Below are 16,035 nucleotides of genomic sequence, written 5' to 3'. Positions count from 1 at the left end.
GGTGAAACCAGAAAATCGAGCCGTTGCCGGTGTCCCGGTGCAGCTGGGCTCCCGAATCTCCGCTGGGCTGCCCCGTGCCTCTGCTGCGGGAAGCGACGCTACGTGCAGTCTGCGTGGGATGAGTCTGCAGCCTCAGACAGGTGTCAGGCTGTGCGGATTTTCCACATTCCTCTTGGGAATTGTGAAATTACTCACTTCCCAGGCTATCTACTGGATCAGACCCATCCTCCTACCCGGCTGTCATTAACTCTCTGCTGTCTCAAACTTGTGAAGCATCGTGATTCCACGTGCATCAGTATATTTTATTTTTACAGAACAGGAAGGCTTTTTGTAAGGAGATTGTGTGACACAGGGAAAAGGTAAAGCAAGAATTACGCAGACCAACTGTAAGGTAGCACGTTTGAAAAAGTAAATACATCAGACATTGATTATTTGCACCAAAGGGTGCTTAGATACTGCCCTAAGCATGCAAATGCCCCTTGTTTGATGTCCTATAAATATAAATAATAAGCCCCGCGCACAAAAGCGGAGCTAAATGTCTTAACAGTGTCGTGCAACGCATCCGTCGGGAGGATTTTCATCTCTGATGGAACTTGAGATGGAGAAATAATATTTGTGGCTGGCCGTAGGGTTTTTCTTCTCCTCGCGGCCACCATGAAGTGCAACGCTGCGTTCGCTCACGAGGCTGAGCATCTGCCGGCGCTGCCTCCCCTCCTTCTCAGATCCGCGGAATGACTCCTGCCTCCACGCAGCTCCTACCTCGGGCTTTCTTGGCTTCCCACCTCTTGCCAAGCTGTATTAGTTATAAGCAAAGAGCGAGGCCACCACATGCTTTTGTCTGAAGTCATAAGCATTATGGCTTCTTTTACTGGGGGGGGGAAAAAAGGTCCAGCAAATCAAGAGGAACTAAAGCACGTGTTTCTCTTTACTGTGGTGACGCCATTAGCGCGGCAGCGCTGTCCTGTGCTGGCAGATTCACTTTTCGCTATTGCACGGTGTCCCTTCCTTGGCCACGCAACCACCAAGGAAAGGGCAACTTTTGGTTTTGAACAGAGGAAAATACGGTGGTTAAAAAAAAATAAATGGGGAGGACTGGTAAAAGTCAGCGTTTAATATTATTGAATTTTCAGAAATCTAGGTGGAGAGTGTCCTTTTATACATCAAACTTCCATGGGGGCAAGAAGAAGCACCTGACTGCCGGTTAATCACAGGTGAAAATGTTGCCCTTTGCCTCCCTGCCCTTGCTCCAGGTTCCTAATTGGTGATTTATAACTTCTTTTTTAAATACAGGTGTACTAACTGCTGGACATTGCCCCAGGTAAATGGAATATTGTTTCATTAGTGACCATCAGCCAGCACAGCTTCACTCGGGCAGCAGGTACGTCACCTGAAAACGCTTTTGGGTTTTATTTGCGCCTTTTCACGCAGTGTCCGTGCACCGTCGAGCATCCCGAAGGAAGCGCGCTTCTTGTTCTGCCTAACACAAGGTCCCTCCCATCCATTTATTTTATAGGCCTTCCCCGCCTTCCCTCTTCTACCTGCCAAACTTGCCGGGCGAAGAGAGGGAGGATTAAGTGAGAAAACGAGTTGAACAAGCCGGCCTCGCACGGCCTCTCTGTCTGTCTTCAACATGCGCTTTCCTTCCCCGATCCTTCATGGATCTGGCAAAACGTTTGGAAATCCTCCGCTCGGGGGACCAGAAACGAGCAAATGAATGGTCCCTTTCCCCCTTCTCCTGCTTTTCAGATCCCTCGATCGCGGAAAGCGGGGGATGCGCGCAGCAGGATTCCCTGCAGGCTGCGTAACCGAGAGTTTTGGCTACGGAGCGTGGTCCCTCTCAGCCGTTCGGCGTCGGCTTCGTACAAATCCGTTGATTCGAAAGGACGAAGCAGAGTGATTTTTACTAAGTGCATGCACTGCCGCGGCAGTTTTCCCGTCCGCTGCCTGCCGTGGTGGGTTAGGACAGGCAGATCCTTCTGCCCGGGATGGGACGCGGCTTCCCGGCAGATTGCCGCCGTCGGCAGCGCCGGGCGCTCGGCAGCGGCAGATGGCAACCGCGATCAGCAGATAAAGAGAGGCGGGTCAGCGGGGCAGCTGCTGCGTGTTGTAATTCTGGTCATGGAGCAACCCGCTCCTCAGCAGGATTTGTCCGAAAAGTAAATTTTCAGCAGCGTAACGCGAGCAGCGACACGGGAGATTTCTCAGGACTTGCTCGCTTAGCGCGTGGGTGTCTGTCTCCTAAAAAACCCCCCCGTATCAGCTTATTGTAGGGATTCTGTTCCTCTTGTCGCTTGCCACAGCTGCTCCGTACCTCCGTAGCAGCGCTTGGGCAATTTTTTTAATAGAATTCCCATTTTTAAGCTGTTTAATGAGTTATTCACTGAACGCCAGTCTCTACCAATACTTCTCGCTTCTTTGGTAAATAAATGACAAAGACATAACTCTGAGATTTTTACTACGCTGGGTCCTAGGGTGATAAAAAGGAAATGTAATTCAGTCAGGGTCGGAATATCCTTATTACGCTAACCAGTTTTCCACATATGAAAAGCTGTGCACGGGAGTTAGAGCACGTTTGCCTTAAAACAATTCACCTTTTGGAAAACTAACGGGATTTTAGTGGACTTCTACAATACAGACGGATGATGTTGTTCTGGAGACGTCGGGTAGGGACAGCGACCTGAGGAACGGCCCCGGCCACGTCAGCCCGCGCAGCCGCAGCCTCTTCGAGCCCCTAAGAAGATTCTTCACCTTCCTCTTTCTTTCCCTTGTTCTTCGTCTTCTTGTCCAGCTTGTACTTGAGGCGGCGGATGGGGTCGGTGATGCTTCTCCTGGTCCAGTCATCAAAATCCTCTGCCAAGAGAAAATTTCTGTCTACCAGCTCGGCAGCCTCCTGCCAGTTTCGGAAGCAAGCGACACCCATGCGCCGGATCTCTTCCACGGCGTTTCCAACGATTACCTCCCCGTTCGGCTTCAGCACCACCACGGCGGGCACCTCGGACACGGCAAACCGCAGCTCCAGCTCCCTGCAAGGCAAAGGGGGAAGAAGCCTCAAATGGGGAAGGGTGTCGCGATCCTCGCCGCGCTCCTCAGCCTCGCCATCCCGTAGGATTCCCGCGGCTGTCCTGGTGCGGAGTTACACGGAGCCTATTTGCTGAACGTAACCCGCTCGTTTGTCCATCACTGGTAATTAAGAGCCTGACGCGGATCTGTGTGGGGCCGGAAAAAGGGGAAGGGGATTTGGGCGTCAGCTCCCTGGGGCACGGGAGATGCGGGACGGCTGCTGGGACCTGTTACACACCAGCAGTGGTTAAACGGCAGCAGGACGCTTGAGATTTTAACGTGCTCCACTTTGCCCTCAAAAGGAGCTGAGGATAATTCTCGGTATTAATTGCAGCTCGTTCTGTCGCTAATGAGGTTACGGTAAATACGTGAGCGCTTCCAGTCCGCTCGGCTGCGTCCATCTTTCACGCTACGTGCTCTGCCTGGAGGGTCGGCTGACGTCTCTTTGAGAGTTAAAAATAGCGCGTTATAAAATCAGAATATCAGCAAAAAGCGAGATGGAAGGAAGGAAGGAAGAGGAAATATTTTCGCTTTATAATTAGGTGCAGCCAAACAGCATTAACGTTTTTTTCCATTAACACACCACGCTGACCGCTCCAGTCAGTGGGGGCTGAATATGAGGGAAAACATCTGGAAAAGACTAAATATCTGCAAATACAGCCGGGGCTGGCCGAGGGGCCGCTGGCGGGGCGCAGGGTCTGCCTCGCTGCTTCACCCGGGCCGTACCTTTGGAAGGCGTCCCCGAAGGGTACGGCCAGCCAGCGTTTCGGCATGCTCCTCAGGAAAGCGCTCTGCTGCTCCTCCGTCTCGTCCCGGGACACGTACACCAGGACCAGCTGCGAAGCTCGTTCCACGTAAAACTCGTCGGTCAGGCGCAGGAAGAAATCCTTGAGGAGCGGGGAGAACTGCCGGCAGCGCGGGCACTGCCCGGATGCGAAGTAGAGCAGCAGCACCTTGTTCTCCAGCGCTCGGCCCAGCTCCCGCTCCGTCTCCACCTCGTCCCGCTCCCGGTTGGCCATCAGGACCTTCCCGGTGAAGAGGGCGGCCATGGGCGGGCAAGGCCGATGGATCCGGTGGGATGCGCCGATCCCGCGGCGAGCGCTCGGCGGTGGGAAGAGGTGCGGAGCTCCCCGGATCCCCCACAGCGGCCGCCCCGCTGCCGGCTATTAACGATCGCGGATTCTCCGGAGCCTCTGGTAATCGGATTAACCGGGAAGGTCAGGCCTGGGGGGCGGTGCCGGTCCCGGGCCGTGGGGTCCCTGGGGAAGCGTGTTCCGGGCCGTGGGAACGTGGGCAGCGCCGGTCCCAGTCCCGTGGGGTCCCGGGGCTGTGGGGTCCCGGGCGGTGCCGGTCCCGGTCCCGTGGGGTCCCGGGGCTGTGGGGTCCCGGGCGGTGCCGGTCCCGGTCCCGTGGGGTCCCGGGGCTGTGGGGTCCCAGGCGGTGCCGGTCCCGGTCCCGTGGGGTCCCGGTCCCGTGCGGTCCCGGGGCTGTGGGGTCCCGGGCGGTGCCAGTCCCGTGGGGTCCTGGGGCTGTGGGGTCCCGGGCGGTGCCGGTCCCGGTCCCGTGGGGTCCCGGGGCTGTGGGGTCCCGGGCGGTGCCGGTCCCGGACCATGGGGTCCGGGTGTGCAGGACCTGGGCACCGCCGGTCCCGGGCCGTGGAGTCCCTGGGGAGGAAGCGTGTTCCGGGCCGTGGGAACGTGGGCAGTGCCGGTCCCGGGCCGTGGGAACCGGGATGTGTTGGTCCCGGGTGGTGCCGGTGCCGGGTGTGCGGGGGCCGTGGGGTCCCGGGTGTGCGGGACCTGGGCAGCGCCGGTCCCGGGCCGTGGGAGAACCGGGCGTGCGTGTCCCGGGCAGCACCGTTCGGGGGCCGGGAGGCCACGGGTGTGCGTGTCCCGGGCTGCGGGAACCTGGGCCGTGCCGGTCCCGGGCCGTGGGGTCCCTGGGGAAGCGTGTTCCGGGCTGCGGGAACGTGGGCAGCGCCGGTTCCGTGGGGTCCCGGACCGTGGGGTCCCGGGTGTGCAGGACCTGGGCACCGCCGGTCCCGGGCCGTGGGGTCCCGGGCAGTGCCCGTTCGGGGCCCGGGAGGCCACGGGCCTGCGTGACCTGGGCCGTGCCGGTGCCGGTGCCGGACACGCGTGTCCCGCCTGGTGCCGGGCCCGGGCGTGCGGGTCCCGCGCAGTGCCGGTGCGGGTACGAACGAGTTCCCCAAACCGCCCGTTAACCCCGGGGCGGGCACAGAACCGCCCCCCCCCGCCCGGTCCCGCAGCCCCGGGGCGGCAGCGCGAGGGCGCGAAGCCCCGCCCCTCCGCGGCGACGTGATGACGCCTGGCGGGCGTTCCCCACGCCGCTCCTCCCCGTCCAATCCGAGACGGGTAACCGCGCCTCCGGCCAATAGGATCTGGTATTTCTCGCCGTCCCGCCCCTCAGGAGGGAGGGGGGTGGTTGCGTGCGGGGCGGGGCTGAGCCTGAGGCGGCGGCGGCCGAGGCGGGAGCGGAGCTGCCGGCGCCGCGCAGGTAACGGGGCCGGGGCCCTGCCCGGCCCCCGCAGCCCCGCCCGGTCCCCGCCCCTGCCCCTGCCCGGCCCCCGCAGCCCCGCCCGGTCCCCGCCCCTGCCCGGCCCCCGCAGCCCCGCCCGGGCCCTGCCCCTGCCCCTGCCCGGCCCCCGGGGCCCCGCCCGGGCCCTGCCCCTGCCCCTGCCCGGCCCCCGCAGCCCCGCCCGGGCCCTGCCCCTGCCCCCGCCCGGCCCCCGGGGCCCCTTCGCCCCTCAGCCCCGCCCGGGGCCCTGCCCGCGGCCCCTTCGCCCCGCAGCATGCACCCGGCGGGGGTCTGCGCCGCCTCCCTGGGCTCCCTGGGCCTGCTGCGCTTCCTCGGTGCTCCCTGGTCCTGGAGCTTGGCCGCCTCGCTGGGCGTCTGCCTGGGCAGCGGGGGATGGCGGCTGCTGCGGCTGGTCTTCAGGACGGCTCCGCGGGACCTCTTGTAAGTGCTGTGCCCTCCAGCCGGCCCCTCGCCCGCAGCCCCACGCCCGAAGGGGTGAGGGCCGGTGGCGAGCGGCCTTCGCTGCCTTTAAACCTGAGCCAGGTCGGGATTTGGGCGCAGGCAGCGCTCGGAAAGGCTCGGCCCGCGAGGGAGCGAGCCGAGGGCCACGGGTCACCCGTGGAAGGGGTGACGGGGCGACGCCTGCCCTTGCACCCCCTGAGCTTAAAGAGAGGGGAGATCCCTCTTAAAACGCGCGGGTCGGAGCAGGGGCTCGCGGCGCGGCGAGCGGTAAGTCCCCGGCAGCATCCCCGTCTCCTGGGAGGCCGTCGCCGCTGTCGCGTTTAGTTCCGCGGTTTTTAGGCCTCGGCGAGGATGTGCCTTTATTCCAAAGGATTTAGGGCTCCTGCGATTGCCAGCTTCGCTGTGGCTGTCACTGTGCTTTGAAGAGCTGTTTCCTCCCGATTGCCCGGCAAGCTGGGAATAATGACAGAAAATAAACTGGGTTGGAATAAAGCCCTTTAAGTATCTGGAAAGCGCAGCTCAGCAGTGAAAAGGCTCCTCTGTTCTGTACTTGGCACAGCGCGGGGTAAGGTCGCCGTGAAAGCCCAGCTCGGCCTGGCCGTTGCCAGCGACTCGTTTCTGAAACCCACCCTTCCCCCTTCCGCGAGGCTTTGCCGAGCGACGCTCCCGCTCTTGACATTCAGTCACGAGAGTTGCGGGGGTTTTTAAGTGCTAATATTAAATGACCTTTCAAGTTTCTGGGGTTTCTTCCAAACCCTCATTGCGCAACGATTTCCTATTTTAATGGTGGAAAAATGCCGCCTCCATCTTCCCACCTCCGGGAATGAAATAGGATCCGTCACGTTTACCCAGACCTGCTCTCCTCGTTTTGGTGGCGGTGTTACGGTAGCATACTTTAATGACTTTATTTTCGTACCTAAATTATAACTGATAGGCAAAGCGAGAGAGCCGACGCGCCTCTAAGGAGAGTTCCCTCCAGGACAACGTAAGGCAGTTGAAGTTCAGACAACAACTTTCACTGCCATCAAGCCTGAACCACGTTGAGGTTTAACTTGCAGCTGCTGCCTTGGAGACTTCAAATAATTATGTAAATTATGGAAGACAGAAAAAAAACAACAAAAAAAAAAGCCCAGTAGAGCAGTCTGGTTTGTTCTTTTATTGAGCAGTTGCTCTTCGTGGCATTACATATCTACAGGGCCAGCAATTCTTTCCTTGGCAAGGCAGCGCTATCTTTAAAGGAGCTTGCCATCCGAGAAAGGAGGTTGCCATCCAAGAATTATTATTTATTAATTATTATTAAAAACTATGGCTTCTGCCTGGTAGTATTTGGATAGTCTCGCTTCCTATCATCCCAGGACCGCGGCAGAGACTGACTCACAGGAAAACGCGCCTGTGAGCGACACGCCGGTCTTGTGGGCGAAAGGGGAAGCCTTTGGCTTTGTTTTCTTGAAGCTGAGGCCACGTGTTGTTATCGGAGGGTCAGGTTGTCTTTGTCATTTAAATGCTTTTGAATCCCGAGGGGTACCATTGTCTGAAATAGCACAAACGCGCTGCGACACGTCCTGGCAAGAAGGACGCTTCCTACGTGAAGTATGTTTGCTTCTGTTCTAGGTAAAAGCAATGGTTGAAAAGTCCTTTTTACCATGGCAGAAGACATCATTAAAAGATGTAATCTGCCCTCTTTAATGTCTTCTGGGGGCTTGTTTGAATTGCTATCAATGTGAAGATGGATTCCCTGTGTTTTATAGCATGGGAAGTACCAGAACAGTTGCTGTATACCATTTATTTACCATAATGTTAAAATAGCCGTTATTTTCCGTAGAACAGCAGTGATTCCAAGTTTCAGTTTCAGGGTAGTGCTTCAGCTGTCCAAGGACAGGGGGATGCCCGTGGGACGCTCGCGTGGAGCACGCGCGTCCTGCCCGCGTCCCTTCTAATTCAGAAATTGTGCTGAAAATTAAGTTGTTACGCTCTTCCTTCGCTGCAGCGGCCTCTCAGTGCTGTTACGAGTCAAGTACAAGTTGCGAAAGCATCAAAAAGCCAAAAGCACCGTCCCCAAGATGTTCCAGGATGTTGTCCGCAGGCACCCCGACAAAGTGGCACTGATTTACGAGGCCACTGGTGAGCAGTGGACCTTCAGGAGGCTGGACGAGTACTCCAACGCCGTGGCTAACTACTTCTACCAGCAAGGCTTCCGGCTGGGGGACGTCATTGCCATCTTCATGGAGAGCCGCCCCGAGTTTGTTGGCCTCTGGCTAGGGATGGCGAAAATCGGCATCGAAGCGGCTCTAATCAACTTCAATTTGCGCTTGGATTCTCTGGTTTACTGCGTGACGACTTCTGGTGCGAAAGCCATGATCTTCGGAGGGGAGCTGTCTTTGGGTGAGTTTGTACGCCTTGCGGGCAGCCCGTGAACTGTTCGCTTGGTCCCGAATAATGCGGAGATTGAGTAAACTAAAACCAAAAAGGCAGCTGGCTGTGTTAAAAGCTAGAGAAGATAGTAAACCTCCCGATTACAAAAGGCAGAAGCGTTCAGTTAGTATCTGAGGCTAAAAGAGGAGCGGTGTTTTGAGTAGAGCGCTCAGGAGCTCGGTTTCATGTGCCGGCATCTTCCTGATTTCGTGGTGCCCGAACTGAGCTCGCTGATTTGCTCTTGTTTCATTGGATCTGGAGGGGCTGCATTGAGGGTCTTGTGCTTCATCAGGAAGCAGTGATACGTGCTGCCGGGCATGTTTTTGGGCCGCCACGCATATTTTTGGGCCACTGGGCATATTTTTCTCTTTTGCTGCGTTAATACTCTTTGATTAATGCCGCGCTTTCCGCTGCAGGACAGGTTTGTCGGTGGATGCTGGTTTTAAATACATCCCTGCTTCTCTAACGAACCCTGTTCCGATGGTTATTGTTAGGTCTGGTGGTTTATTATTCTGAATCATGTCCTTGAAGCCATTCTAGACCATTTGAAGATCACGACGTGGTGGGTCATGGGAAGAGGCGGTTTTGCGTAGTTTTTTTGTTAGGGTTTTTGCTGGGGCCAGGTCAGTCTGACCGCGCTGATGCGGATGTTATCTGCATGGGTGCGACGTAGGTATTTTAAAGGCGTCCCTGGTTCTTCAGGTCCTTCTGTGGTTTTTGAGGCACGGTAGGATATTATACAGATTGTTTTTGCCGCTGCCTAGAGCGTTACGTTTGTTGCAAAAGCGACTTGCTTTGTCTCGCAGCAATATCTGAAGTGAATGGGATGTTGGGGAAGAACATGGCGAAGTTCTGCTCCGGTGACTACAACCCAGAGGTTGTTCCTGTGGAGACCAGACATCTTGATCCTCTTCTGAGCACCGCATCGAAATCGCCCCCGACTCAGATTCCAGTCAAAGGCTTAGATGGTAATTTTATCGATGATTTTTATTGCTCAGTGTGATCTGTGCGAGAGCTGGGCTCAGTGACAGCAAAATGAGAAAACTAAGCAAGATGGAGGGATTAAATCAATCCAGTTTGGGCTCAGAAATAGAAGAAAGGAGGGAAAAAAAAAAAAAAAAAAGATCCTGGTTCTCTGGTACTCTGGGTTAAGTTTCTCATTCTCGGAGACTCCTGAGCTTTACGTGACTCGTGTTTAGTACCTGAGGAGGGAGGTTGGTGCCTTCCCAAAGATGACTCTTCCCTTACAGGAGAACGGCCGCTGGAATGCATGTGGGGTGAAGCAGCCGGCCTGCCCGGACTTACCCCATGCTTCACTAGCTCTGCGAGTCTGTCCGATTTGTCTGTAGCATTTAACAGCCCGTACTGCCTTCCCCACAGCTGGCTCGTGTGCGATTAAAATCTTTCCTTGTAATAAGCCTGTGGCGAGGATGAGTATTGGTGGGTTTGGGATTCAGGAGAGGGAAAGGAGGAAGATGCTAACTGGCCTCCGGTCTGTATTTCGTACTTGAAGACGATTAAGCCTATCTGAGATCCCTGAGGCGTGAGACTCCATTTTGGTACTTTGTTTACAGTAGGAGGAATGATGCTCTGAAGAGGCTTTTCCTTTCGATTATATTTTTTAATCATAGAGTTAGATACCTGCCCTACTGTCAGAGACAGGTCGAGACCTTTCTTCTCGATTGATTTGGAACTAACGCCTGACCCAGGGAGCTAATCTAGTCCCAGGACAATTTGCGTAAAGGCATACAGGTCATGTCCTCCGAGCTCCACAAACTCTTTGTTACGTGTTCCTGTATTCACCGTTACGGACAACACGCAGGTTCTCCGTCAGGCTGCAACTCCGCGTTTGTGTCGGCCTTCGCAGCTCGCTGACCCCTGTGCTGTCACCGTTCCAAAGCCGTTCCTCAGCCGCTGGGAACAAAGCCTAAAACACAAAACAAAGCCTAAAACACAAAACAAACCCTGTGGGGATTTTCTCAGGCAGTTGAGAACAGTCCGTCTGATGCTTGTTTCCATTTTTCTAGATCGGCTCTTCTATATCTACACTTCAGGAACAACAGGAATGCCCAAAGCTGCCATTGTGGTGCACAGCAGGTGAGGACCCGAGGAGGTATTTCCCTCTCGAGGCGCGTTTCACATCACGAAACTCCAAGCTTTACCCGTCTCGCTTGCTCAGCGTGCGCTGTGTTCTTGCAGGTATTACCGTATCGCTGCCTTTGGTTACTATGCCTACAAAATGCGCCCGGAGGACGTCCTCTACAACTGCCTCCCGCTCTATCATTCCGCAGGTAAGCATCCTCCCTCCTCGGAGGCGGAGGGAAGGCGTTGGCCTCCCCCCTGCCTGCTCTTTCCTGTGTCCTTGTGAGTGAATGGAGCCAGGACGGTCAGAGCTATCCCTGTGATCCCTGTTTTCCAGGTAACATCATGGGAGTTGGCCAGTGCCTAATCCACGGCCTCACCGTGGTGATCAGGAAGAAGTTCTCGGCCAGTCGCTTCTGGGACGACTGCATGAAATACAGATGCACGGTGAGGGCTCTGCGGTCGCTATCTTTGGCGCTCAACTGGAGAGCGCCGGCTTTGCCGCTTCATTATTGATCTCCAGATAATCCCCCGTCCCTCATGGGATGTCGAGGTGCCCAGGCCGTGGCGTCTTCAGACTGCCAGTGCCGCTTTAGGCACGCAGGACTTTAGAAAAGGTCTTTCATCCATCTTTTTCTCCTTCCTCTTTGTAAAGCTGTCAGGACAGGCTTTTAAAACACAAGTTTGCATCCCTTCCTGTTGCGGGAGAGCACTGCCAGAATTTCTCTGTATTAGGAATCTCCGCAGAGGAATTCTCTTGGCAGTTCGTAGCCAATAAACATCCATTTATGTTTGTGTCAACGTTACCTTCTAATTTAAGCAGCTCCCTGGTGTTTATCTTGCCCTTCCCCCACCGGCTGTATTTAGAGCTGGTAACTGGATCTCCACTCTGAGTGCATTTTGCTGGCTCAAGCTGTTAGTTTATGATTGACCGCTCATTCCTCTAATCTTTCTAGAGGTCTTTTAGTCACCTGTTAAAGCACGAGGGTTTTTCTTTATACAAGTATCGTTATTTGCACTGAGGGATTCCTCCTGTGCTCTTTTCTGGTGCTAATGTGTGGGTTCCAGAGGGCAATAACTGGTTTACCTTTTTTTTTTCTTTTTTGTGGCAAGAAATCCCCACTTGAATTTGCAAAACCTCAGAATTTATTAAAATGCCTGACGTGTCTAGTTCCACGAGGTACACTGACACCAGTGGCCTCGTGGTCGGCTTTTTCCAGGGCGTTGTAAGGGTCGCCTGAAGCCTGAGCTATGTTTTTGTGTTTACTGCTTCAGATTATTCAGTATATCGGGGAAATCTGCAGGTATCTTCTGAATCAGCCGGTCCGAGAGTCAGAAACCCAACACTGCGTGCGGCTGGCAGTGGGCAATGGTTTGAGACCCACCATCTGGGAGGACTTCACAAAGCGCTTCCGAGTTAAGCAGATCGGAGAGTTCTATGGAGCCACGGAGTGCAACTGCAGCATTGCCAACTTGGATGGAAAGGTGAGGAGGAAGAGGGTGCCATGACAGCCGGGAGGAGCGCGCAGAAAGGAGAAAAAGCTCCGCTGGCTTCTCCGACTCCTCTGAGTCCTCACGCAAGGGATGGCAGGGAGCTAAATTGGTAATTAGGGGTGCCATGCACAAACACCTGGGGGGTTGGGAAATTAAGATTTTTTTTAAATCTTAATTTTGGGTGAATTTTCCTTGTTAAATGGAAAGGGAGGAAAGATCAGAGAATTCCCAGAAAGCGGTAATGCAAAACCCAGGCTGTTCTCTTCAGCCTTTTAGGTTTTGGGTTTGTTTTCTTTTTTTTTTTTTCCCCTCCCTGTCTTTTGGAAGGTTGGTGCCTGTGGTTTCAACAGTCGGATTTTGCCCAATGTTTATCCCATTCGGTTGGTGAAGGTAAATGAAGACACGATGGAGCTGATCCGGGATTCCAGTGGGCTGTGTATCCCCTGTCGCCCAGGTGAGCATCAACCCAAACAAATCAATCACAGCTTTTTGTTGTTAAAAAAATATATTTATATATATAAAATAAGCTCTGGCTGGTTTAAGGAGTTTCTAGTGTGGTATAGAGGTTTTCACTTCCAGTTCTTTCCTCCAAAGACGGATCAGTTCTGCAACTGAACATCTTTTGGTGCGCTCAAGGTTTAGCTTGTTGTGAAATGTTGGTGTCATCTTGTTTTGATCCCGTTTCTTGCAGGAGAGCCGGGATTGCTCGTCGGTCAGATAAATCAACGGGATCCCCTGCGGCGGTTCGACGGCTACGTCAGCGAGAGTGCCACCAACAAGAAGATCGCTTACAACGTCCTTCGGAAAGGGGACCAGGCGTACCTTTCAGGTACTGTCGGTACGGATTGCAGACGTTCCCTGTGCCAGGGTGGTCTCGAGAGACCTAAATCTGGGATTTTTGAGAGGAATCGATGATCTTAAAGGTCTCTTCCAACCTAAATCTATGAACAGATGTGTTAGCGTTTGAAGTGCCAGCTGTCGAGCTGCTCTGGATTTAATCATTGAATCGTTTAGGTTGGAAAAGCCCTTTAAGATCACCCAGTCCAACCATTAACCTACACTACCAAGTCCACACTAAACCAATCAAGGGTAGATGAGACTGAACCATGTCCCCAAGTGCCACCTCTGCCCGTTTTTTGAACACTTCCAGGGATGGTGACTCCCCCACCTCTCTGGGCAGCCTGTTCCAACGCTTGACTACCCTTTCCATGAAGAAATTTTTCCTAATATCCAATCCAAACCTCCCCTGGCGCAGCTTGAGCGCATCTCCTCTTGTCCTATCGCTTGTTCCTTGGCAGAAGAGACCAACACCCACCTCACTACAACCTCCTTTCAGGTTAATAAAAAATTAACATTTCAAAGAGGGAGATTTTTTTTTTTTTCTTCTTCCCCCCTGTCCTTTTCCTGCCACTGCCTGTCTCCTATAACAAGGGGACGCAGCACACGGTGGTGGGAAGTCACCGAGGCAGTTCCGCGCTTCCCTGTGAAGAAAACAGCGCGACGCTGAGCAGAGGGCGGCGAGGCAGAGCGCTGACGAGCTTGAATCCTGAGGTGGTTTTTGGTGTCTCCTCTCCCCCGCCCAGGAGACGTGTTGGTGATGGACGAACTCGGTTACATGTACTTCAGAGATCGCAGCGGGGACACCTTCCGATGGCGAGGAGAGAACGTCTCCACCACGGAGGTGGAGGGAATGTTGAGTCACATCCTCAACCAGACGGATGCTGCGGTGTACGGAGTGGAAGTACCAGGTAAAACGTCGAGTCGGAGCTCTGGGGATTTAGGGAGAAAGGCAAATATTAGGCGAACGTACCAGATCTGTGTCAGAACGGGTAAAAATCCGGTCGCCTCTATGGTAACTGGGCACCCAAAAATGAAAAGAAATAATGGAGTCAAGCAGTGGAGTTTGACACGTTTATTCTGAGCAGCAGAAATAATGAGCCTCCAGTGGCGGAATCTTTATTTGTGTCTTTAACAAGGAAGGTTTTTACAACGTGAGCTTTGCAGAAGCTCTCGGTGTGCAAGGACCGTTCCGTGGGTGTGCCAGCCCTTAAATCTTCAAGTAACCCAGGAACAGGGGGTTGAGGAGGGCACGGGGATGGGGACCGAGTGGTCACGCGCGTGTCGTGGCATGTTGGCCAGAAAGGTGCCCTTCGTGGCGCTTTGCCCTGAATTTTTATCACGGCATACGTGACAGAAACTTGATGAAAACAAGAATTGGATTAGCTTTCAGGGGCGGCCTCGATGAAGGGGCGAGGGGGAGGCGTTGGCAATGGACTCGGAGCCTCTGGTATTTGGTTGGGCTTTCCTCGGCATGTTTGCACTTGTCCTTGAAGGAGGAGGAAAATTCCTGCGCTTGCACCTCTAAACGTTTCGTACTTCTGCCGTCTCCACCCAGCTGTGCTCTTCTATTGCAGGGGTGGAGGGCAAAGCTGGGATGGCGGCGATCGCAGATCCCAAAGCTAAAGTCAACCCCAACGTCCTGTACCAGGAGCTGCAGAAGGTGCTGCCTCCCTACGCCCGGCCCGTCTTTCTCCGGCTCCTACCCCAGGTTGACACCACAGGTATCGGTGATCCGGCTGCTCCTCCAGGAAGGTTCAGATCCTGAAAGGAGCTTGGAAGCGTTTCCGCCCGCTTCGGGGCGAAATAAACATCCCAACTTCGAGCACGGCAGGCGCAGAAGTACCGCTAGTGAAAGTGATGATTGTAGTTAAGTCCTAAACAAGAAATCGGCTAGTTCCAGGCCCTTACAGAAAAGATCTCAGGCCCTTATAGAAAGATCAATCGATCGATCTATCTGTATCTTGGAACACGTACCCTCTAACTCTCTCGTACGCTCTCTGTTGCCTTTCCCGGGGCTTTGTTCCAGTACGGCTAACGGCCAAGTCAGCTGCTGTTTGGCTGCTGCGTTTTCTCTTTTCAATTTCCCAAGAATTTTACCGGGTCCTTTTACCAGCCCGTGCGTGAGGAGAAGTAAAAATTGCGCAAGGTTGGTGCAAGAACTCGGGTGAGGATCAGGATGGTTAACGAGCTTTGAGTTGCTAAAATTCTTAGGCAAAAAGTGTGAAGTGGAAATGAAACGCCACCCGTGGCATTTCCTCCTCACTCTGATGCTTGAGCAGGCTTTTTGATGCGAAGTATTTTTAATTTGTTTTTTTCCTCTTTTTGAAGGTACGTTTAAGATTCAGAAAACCCGCTTACAGAGGGAAGGATTCGACCCCCACCAAACCTCCGATCGCTTGTATTTTCTGGATCTAAAGTTGGGAAAATACGTTCCTCTGGATGAATGCCTTTATGAAAGGATTTGTTCTGGAAAAGCCGCTTTATGATCTAGTCGGATTCAGCCTTTTTCGAGGAAAACGATGACTAATCGGAGGGCTGACGCTTGCAGGAAGCGATGGATTCCTGCGAGGTCCTTACGCCGTCAAGCGCCGGCAGGGAAGCGCCTGGCGCGGCGTCTCCCTCCCCTAAAGCACATTAATTAACCCGTCACCCGCTCCCTCCCTGAGCGCTGACGTCCCATTAACCCGCCCTTACGCCTCTAGAGAGAGTATTTTTGTAACCACTACCCGCTTAGGGAGGAGTTCGATGGCCATATTTATTTACGGAGATGCCTGTGCCCCACGGGGGCTTCTCTCTGCTCCGGCTCCCAACTTTACTCACCGACTTAGATGAGTTTTAACCTCACTCGTGTTAGATCACGTTTTAACTATCCGCGGCCTGCGCCCTTAGGGCTGGGGATGTGAGGACATTAAAAAGAGGAGAAAAAAAAGAGTTTGATGGGTGCTGTGGTGGAGGGGAGCGGCCCTTGGGTGTCCCCTCGCTGTGGCGGTGACGGCCGCTGCCTTACGGAGCCCGGGCTGAGGGCCGTGGGGCCGCGGTTTTGTGCCTGGATGGTGGAAAAGCGAGGCCCGGGGCAAAGCTGGGGGAGCCGGGCCCGCTCCGCCTTCCCTCCTCCCGCCCGCGCCGGGACGCGGGGCCGAGGCCTGGGAG

At 54.6% G+C, this 16,035-nt stretch overlaps 2 protein-coding genes across 2 annotated transcripts; one reads left to right on the top strand and one right to left on the bottom strand.

The window, feature by feature from the left end:
- Positions 1-2,731: 2,731 nt before the first annotated feature.
- Positions 2,732-4,109, bottom strand: NXNL1 (nucleoredoxin like 1). Its single transcript, XM_009492329.2, has 2 exons — positions 3,787-4,109; positions 2,732-3,023 (listed from the first exon to the last, which is right to left on the bottom strand). Exons 1-2 carry the CDS (start codon positions 4,107-4,109, stop codon positions 2,732-2,734), a joined length of 615 nt encoding a protein of 204 aa, XP_009490604.2.
- Positions 4,110-5,869: 1,760 nt separating this feature from the next.
- SLC27A1 (solute carrier family 27 member 1) lies at positions 5,870-15,709 on the top strand. The gene is made up of 12 exons (XM_075725208.1): positions 5,870-6,036; positions 8,045-8,439; positions 9,276-9,437; positions 10,497-10,566; positions 10,669-10,760; positions 10,889-10,998; positions 11,827-12,036; positions 12,373-12,499; positions 12,737-12,874; positions 13,629-13,793; positions 14,460-14,606; positions 15,214-15,709. Exons 1-12 carry the CDS (start codon positions 5,870-5,872, stop codon positions 15,369-15,371), a joined length of 1,941 nt encoding a protein of 646 aa, XP_075581323.1. The 3' UTR covers positions 15,372-15,709.
- Positions 15,710-16,035: the final 326 nt, after the last annotated feature.

Source organism: Pelecanus crispus, chromosome 27 (assembly GCF_030463565.1).
Source record: "Pelecanus crispus isolate bPelCri1 chromosome 27, bPelCri1.pri, whole genome shotgun sequence".
Classification (NCBI taxonomy): Eukaryota; Metazoa; Chordata; class Aves; order Pelecaniformes; family Pelecanidae; genus Pelecanus; species Pelecanus crispus.
Note: the sequence above shows the minus strand (reverse complement) of the source record. Positions and strands in the feature narration are given on the sequence as shown.